The 7,032-nt window shown below is 43.8% G+C and overlaps 2 protein-coding genes across 6 annotated transcripts in view; both read left to right on the top strand.

Moving 5' to 3' along the window:
* The window catches only part of dcst1 (DC-STAMP domain containing 1), a 12,557-nt gene extending 11,496 nt beyond the window's left edge, over nucleotides 1-1,061 (top strand). For 2 of the 3 annotated variants that reach the window (XM_024258342.1, XM_024258343.1), the window contains exons 14-15: nucleotides 628-729; nucleotides 918-1,061. In XM_024258342.1, coding sequence (XP_024114110.1) covers nucleotides 628-729; nucleotides 918-1,013 — 198 coding nt within the window. In that variant the 3' untranslated portion in view covers nucleotides 1,014-1,061. The remainder of the gene's footprint in view (nucleotides 1-627; nucleotides 730-917) is intronic. The other variant, XM_024258344.2, reaches the window with a different exon arrangement.
* A 194-nt stretch (nucleotides 1,062-1,255) lies between these two features.
* adam15 (ADAM metallopeptidase domain 15) overlaps nucleotides 1,256-7,032 on the top strand; it is a 26,942-nt gene continuing 21,165 nt past the window's right edge. Inside the window, exons 1-2 of one of the 3 annotated variants that reach the window (XM_024258330.2) lie at nucleotides 1,256-1,837; nucleotides 5,447-5,538. Coding sequence is in view for 2 of the 3 variants with exons in the window: in XM_024258329.2 (XP_024114097.1) it covers nucleotides 3,466-3,631; nucleotides 5,447-5,538 (258 nt within the window). In the remaining variant the exon portion in view is untranslated. Of the gene's footprint in view, nucleotides 1,838-3,080; nucleotides 3,632-5,446; nucleotides 5,539-7,032 lie in introns of those variants that run through there. The other 2 variants (XM_024258329.2, XM_024258331.2) reach the window with 2 other exon arrangements.

A 7,032-nucleotide genomic window follows, 5' to 3' on the forward strand; every position in this document is an offset into this window, starting at 1 on the left:
GATAATCTGCTGAAGTGTGAGGATTTTCAGGCTCCTGTGAAATGAGCTCTTTGTATCTTCTCTCAGTGAGAGGGTCTGCATGTCCTGCTGAAGCTGCAGCGGGGGGTGTCTATGGCAGTGACTCTGGGACTGTGATGTCACTTCCTCTTAAGAAACACACACACAGTATGTGCCTGAGAGGAACTGCAGTAAATCTGAGAGCAGATTATTCAAAGAGTTTTATGACAACTGAGCTGATGGGCTTAAAGTTGGGCGAGAGACCTTCACACGGGCAGAGAGAGAGCCTTTGAGAAGGGGGGGTGCACAATGGACATGAAGACTGAGCTGAACACAGAGAGTCAACGCTCCTCATCTGTGACCTGGAAACCCCTCAAAACCACAAACGTGGAGTTTGGCCCCCACATTCTCTCTACGGGTCAAAGGCCTCTGAACCTTCAAGTTTGACATGTAAACGTAGAGCATCGCTTGTGTCTTTGGCAGGACGCTAAAGTGGTTACCATGGAAACCACCTGAGTTATTGTTCTGTGGGACTCATAGAAACTTCTGTAACAACTGCTGAACATTTGACTTGATGGTCTGTCAGAAACATGGAGTCAGTTGAGTCTAACTGCTGCGTCTGTCCGTCAGCGGGAGCAGAAGAGGGTCCTGTTCCTCTACAACCTGCAGCTGCACCGCCGGACGCTGTCGGCTGAGAGGACGAACGGCGCCGGCCGAGGACACAGCAGGACGGTGAGCCGCTCTTTACCAGAACTTTCCTGACTTTCTCTGATTCTTGGCCGGTTTGGCGCTGCACCTTTCTGTCTTTGGGAGCTGCAGGAACGTGTACAAGCATGTTTGAAGAGTTTGTTTCTTTCTACAGAAAACGAAGGACTTTAGTTTGAGGTCAGTGTCATCTAAAGATCTCATTCTGTCTGCAGGTGTTTCAGCGGCTGACCAGGTGGGGGCGCCGCCTTTTCCTTCACCAAACTCAGAGAGGCAGGAACTCTGAGCAAACGCACTACGCAGGCAGCTGAAGAGAAGAAAAGGAGAAGAAAAGGAGAAGAAAAGGAGAAGAAAAGAAGCGGCTTGCGTCGCCTGATTGCAGTAAAATCTCTGTCTCTACGCCTCTGGTGGTTCTATTTCTGTTTCTTCAGGACCTAAGGTGAACAGAACCGTCCAAAACTGATGTGAAAACTGGAATCAGGGGATGCTAAAAGAGTTTTTCACCCACAATATCAAAGGCTCATATTAAACTGCTAAAAGTTTAGATTCAAAGAGATTTAAAATCTAAAAGAAAGAGATTTTTTACATTAAAGATCTCGAGCAAAATGTGTTTTAAAACGTTGATGCCAACATCAAACCACAGATTTAAAGTATTTAATAACAATAAGGATCACTTCAATAATTCCAACATCCAGAACAAAAACGTTAAAGTCTCGTCTCTCTTGACAACATTTGAATCATCTCTTCTGCTGGAAGTTTATCTGAGTGGAACAGAAGAGCTGACGTCTACCTGACCGTTCCAGAGGTTAAAGCAGAAAAAATGTTTTTCTCCTGAAAGATGAGCAAGTTTCAGGAAAGAAGAGCCAGAAATGATGAGAAGAGCTTCAAACAAACAACAGTCACTGGATTGCTGTGTACTTGAGATGTGCGATGATAATAACGTTGAATTCTATTCAACAAACTGCAGCTGTGTAATAATTGTCTGTTAAGATGCTTTAAGTTTGCAGGAATGTTTTCTCTTTATGTTTGAGAGAGTCTGTCAGCTGTTCATGAAGTAACGGTTGATCCGTCAGTAGAACCGCAGAGCACCCCCCCTCGAGGCACGCGATCGCCATCCGATTAGCCGACTGCACAGGTGAGTTACCAGCAGCTAATCCTGTGCAGCACACGTGCAGCGCTCGCTTCATTCAGGCGCCCGCAAAGCAACACCCCCCACACTGCTAATCCTCCTAAAGGCACCATGCACCCACGGCTGCCAGTCTCACCTGAGCCTGAGCTGCTCCTCCATGAGGTTTGCTGGTGGGAACAGCTGATCAGCTTCACAGGAACGTCCTGAAACCACTCAGACTGACACAGCTCCTGAAACACGCTCTTACTCTTGAAACACGCTTTTACTCTGCAAACACGCTTTTAGTCTGAAAACACGCTTTTAATCTGAAAACACGCTTTTACTGTGAAAACACACTTTTATTCTGAAACCACACTTTTACTCTGAAAACACACTTTTAATCTGAAACCACACTTTTACTCTGAAAACACACTTTTAATCTGAAAACACGCTTTTATTCTGAAACCTCACTTTTACTCTGAAAACACACTTTTAATCTGAAAACACACTTTTATTCTGAAAACACGCTTTTAATCTGAAAATATTGTTTTAATCTGAAACCACGCTTTTACTCTGAAAACACACTTTTAATCGGAAAACACGGTTTTAATCTGAAAACATGCTTTAAATCTGGAAGCAAGCATTTATTTTGAAAACATGCTTTTATTTTGAAGACATGCTTTTAATCTGGAAACACGCCTTTACTTTTTATTTTAATTTATTTTTCAATCGAACCTTTTAAAGATACAATACAAAAGTATAACATTATAAAATACAATACAAGAACATTCTAAGTAAATGCCAGGGTTATTCTTAACATTTGAAATTCTTACCTGCTGAAAACAAGAATATAATTAACATACATGTTTTTAACAAGAATATACTTGTAAATAGTTTCAGGCTTGACGTGTTCAGTCTGGCCTCGTGGTTCCTCTCATTGACATGAATCTCTCCATTCTGTCTGTGGCTCATCTCAGCTGTCAGACACGTGAAGAAATCTCAGTCCTGGTTGTTTCTGCTGAATAACAATAATAAATATAATTATAATGCTTAGTTTCAGTTCTCTGAAGATGAAGTGACAGATTTAAAAATGATGTTTGAAGTTTTACTTTAAACTTTATGAAACATCAGTTTTCACGAGGCTTTTATTTTGGTAGCTGACCGGAATCATGTGAAGTCGTCTTCGGTCAGCTTCGGTTACCTTCGGCTAGTTTCGGTCAATAGAATGACGTCTTCCTGAAGTCCCGCTATAAAGGCGGGTGTTCCCCTCACGGTTTACTTTCAGCGCCCCTAGACCGGACTAACGGGGTCCGCCAGTGTCCAGACAAAACCAGCGCAGAACCGAACCCGTCCTCCAGCTTCTGCCCAATGTTTTCCTGAAGCCGCGCGGACTGCGCCCCGCCACGAGCTTCCCGCCGCATTTACAGAACCGATTAGCGGTCAGTCCCGCTCCCGTCCGGCTTGGCAGCGGTCCCGACTCGCGATTTGCTTTGAGGCAGTTTGCTCGGGAAGGGAGGCGCCATGGAGTTCCGGTGGACGCTGCCCCGGTGTTCCCTCACGGCGAGGTAACGGGAGCCGGACGGGACCGCCTCACACGCACGCAGGCACGCGCGCGCGGCAGCTACCTGTTGCCGGTGGTCGGTGGCGCAGAGAGGATGAGGAGCTCCGCCGGGCTGCCACCGCTGCTGCTGCCGCTGCTGCTGCTCAGCGGCCGTGCTGCCTTCACGGCCTGTCGGTCCCTGAACGCAGCGCAGGACCGGCGTGTGTCCGCTCCGGACGGACAGACGGACGGTACCGACGGTCCCACCGCTGCGGCGTTAGGTAACGGATAACCGGTCACAAACTTTCCCGATATTTGCAAATGTAGACGAGAGGTTTAAAGGTTTAAAACCCCAAACATGAACTTTACGGTGAAATGATTGTATCCATTTAGGATGATTAAAGAACGGCAGGTTTATTTGAGATCAATCAGCTGTAATAACAACGAGACTGAAGGATTTCCTTCAAATGCGGGACTCTAGATTTAAATGGTTTTATCTCAAATTAGGTAAATCCAGGGAAAGTCACGTGGTGAGAATGAATGAAACCTTCATGACCGCTGAGGTTCAGGTAAACAGAGAAGTTACTCTGAATACAGGAGATCTGTTCAGGAGTTTTAATCTGAAGAAACAAACCTTTGAATCGTCATTTCCACCTCAGCTCTCACATCTTTCCTCCCTGATGTTTCGTGTTCTGGTCATTTATAGGATGTATATTTGATGTAAAATAGGAGGATCCTGGTCAAATGCTTTCCATCCATCACTCATTTCCTAAACCTGATATATCCCTTTAAAAGTCACAGGGTTGCTGGAGCCTATCTGTTTGTAGAAGGCGGGGTTCCTCCTGGACAGGTGGTGCTGGTGAAATGTCCAATATAAAAGCTTTTTCTCTTAAAGGAGATCCTGATGCTGCAATGACAGATGAGCGGTTTTATGGAGTTCTACCTTTCAAACAGAAGCAGCTGTTTAGCATTTGTTTACTCAGTTTAATGATTAAAAACTAGGACTGTGAACATTAACGCACGCCATCATCTAACTGGAATTAACGCATTCATATTAATGAACGCAGCTTGAATAATGTGTGTGTCAACATATTTGTTTTCTCAGAGTAAAACTGTTGACATAAAAATAAAATAAATAAATAAAAAATAATTCAGACCATAAAAATAAATAACTTTTTTCCAAAAGCTTTATATTTTTTTAAAATGTACCTAGTAAAACATTGTGATTATTAGTGGTCAATCACAACACAAAGTGTTAGTAATCTGATTTATATTTTTTTCTTTCTTAGTTGATTGACAGCCACAATTAAAAATAAATGTTCTAAATGTACATTTTGCGTGTGCTTTCATACTGTGATTATTCACAGATAAAAAGCTATATAAGTGGTCGGCAAATACTTCATAAAAAAAGCTAATTGTAATTATTTTTTTCCCAGTTTGTGATTAATTAGTTAATTTTTTTCATTAGTTAAATTTATTAAAAAAAATATTAAAAACATTCATCATTTTAAATAAAACTCTGAAGTCATCTTAAAACTGCTAAAATCCTAAAATTAATACGGGATTTTATTTTGAAAGGAGGAAATCCTTTAAAAGGTTTATGAACAGAAATTAATGATGATTTTTTTTCACATTTCTGTCACTAAAGTTTCCAAAGCAAAATAAATATGAGGAGAGTTAAAACAAAAGGAGGCGGGGCTTCAGGGTCGTTTAAACGCCGCTGGATTCCAGCGGCTGACAATGCAAACAGGTGTGTTACACCTGTCCACTGCAAGAATGACCAACAGCAATGTGAGCCGACCAGAACCAAAGCCGCGCGCATGAGCCTCTTCAAAATAAAATGTAGCCATAGGGGAGGGGTTTCCTAAAAGAAGGGTTGCACAGAGGAAAAACTGTCCGAACCAGAAAATGTTGCACCCTGATGTGAAGAACGTGATTTTTAATTAGAATAGAGAAGAAGTTAACTTCCTGTGCTGTTCACCAAAAAGTGATGTATCTGATTGATGAACTCAATAATGCTTAACAACATTAGAATCTAAGTGACGTTCTGGTGTTCTCCCAGTGGAACCAGCAGCTCACTGTCCCTGTTTCCTCAGGCGCAGACAGACGGCGGCGCCTCCTGCTGGCGAAAACCCGCCCCTTCATCCTGGTGGACGGACAGAGACGCAGCCTCGCTCGGGCTCTGCAGGTCAGAGGAACCTCAACGCTGCTTCTGACTGCTTCACCGGTCTGAAACATCTGACCGGTCAAAGGGGCTTCATGCTTCATGCTGCCTATGCAAATGCAGAGAGCCCCCCAAGGCAGCAGGGGGCCCCAGAGGCAACCTGGAAGGTTCAGCTGCCAGGAATCAGATCAAAACTGTGATGAAATGAGGTTGAGGTGGTCAGAGCGGCGTCTGACAGCTGATCAGACAGTCTGCCGTTTGGAACCGGTTCCCCTGAGGCAGCAGAACATTTGTTTGGGTTCAGGGATTCATAAGAAGTCTGCTATCTCATCAGATCAGTTACTCTGAGCAGAAAGACTGATGCTGTGAGACCAGTTCGGTCCAGGAAGGGAGGCGGCTGCCGGTGCAATCACCGTCCTGCCTTTGCTGCCCGGAATCGATCCGGACCTGAGATGCTTCCAGAGGCTGTAATGAGGTCTAATGAGGTCTTTGAACAGATCAGTTTATTTAGACCTTTACTGATTATTCTGTTGGTAGCTCTGCTTTCTGTTTTCATTCCTACCTATAGAGCGGTTAGTGACGTTCTTTGGGTTTAGCATCAAGTTTTAGTTCTGTTTGGTGTCAACTGTCTTCAGGTGGAGGACGTTCAGACGTTCACCTGTTTGGTTCTGTGAGTTTGAGGCATTTTATCGTCTTGAAAGATACGATTCTGTTCTATTGTAGTTTGAAGAACAAACACCGACTCTCTCAAAGCTGGAAACGGTCCTGATGCTGGGGTGTGATGCTGTGATCTGGTTCTGGTTTGTTCTGGGTTCAGAGGTCGAGTGGATGAGCAGTTAAAGGAAAGCAGACGCAGGTTCGACCACCTGTCTCCATGGAGACCTGATGAAGGGTTCGGGACGTGTTGATGGAGGTCGGCTCCGGGTTTTGGAGGTTCTGGAGGTTGTGGGGGTGACCAGACCCCTCTGTAACCGTGACCTTCAGAACTGAACTCCAACCAGCTCAACTGATGGTTTGTTGAGGTTCTATCATGAAGGTTAAACTAAAAGCTAAAACGGAACCTCCTGATTGGTGAGAGTGGTTGCCATAGAAACTCAGACCAAATCAGACCAATCACTGCTGACTGACGACGTCGGACTTCAATAGAGCGCTGTCTGAATGGTGAAAACTGGCGACTAAATTGACTTCCGGTTGTGGTTCTGCTCTATGTATGATAGTTCTGAGCGAAATGTCTCGTTTTCTCCACTGTAGGTTTTATTTTCATTGTTTTAAGTTAAGTGATATTTTTAAACAGACGCTGGTCAATTCTGATGAGCAAAATGTCATTTTTACTATGGATAAAGAATCTCATCTGTCGCTCCGGAAGTTTTCAATCATCAAAACAGAATCAATAAGAATCAAAAACAAGATCCGGTTTGATATTGTCTTCTCATGCTGGAGTTTCTCCTCTGAAGGACTTCAATTCAATTCAATTTTATTTATATAGCCCAAAATCACAAAGAGATTTGCCTCATTGGG

Source organism: Oryzias melastigma, linkage group LG16 (genome assembly GCF_002922805.2).
Source record: "Oryzias melastigma strain HK-1 linkage group LG16, ASM292280v2, whole genome shotgun sequence".
Lineage (NCBI taxonomy): Eukaryota > Metazoa > Chordata > Actinopteri > Beloniformes > Adrianichthyidae > Oryzias > Oryzias melastigma.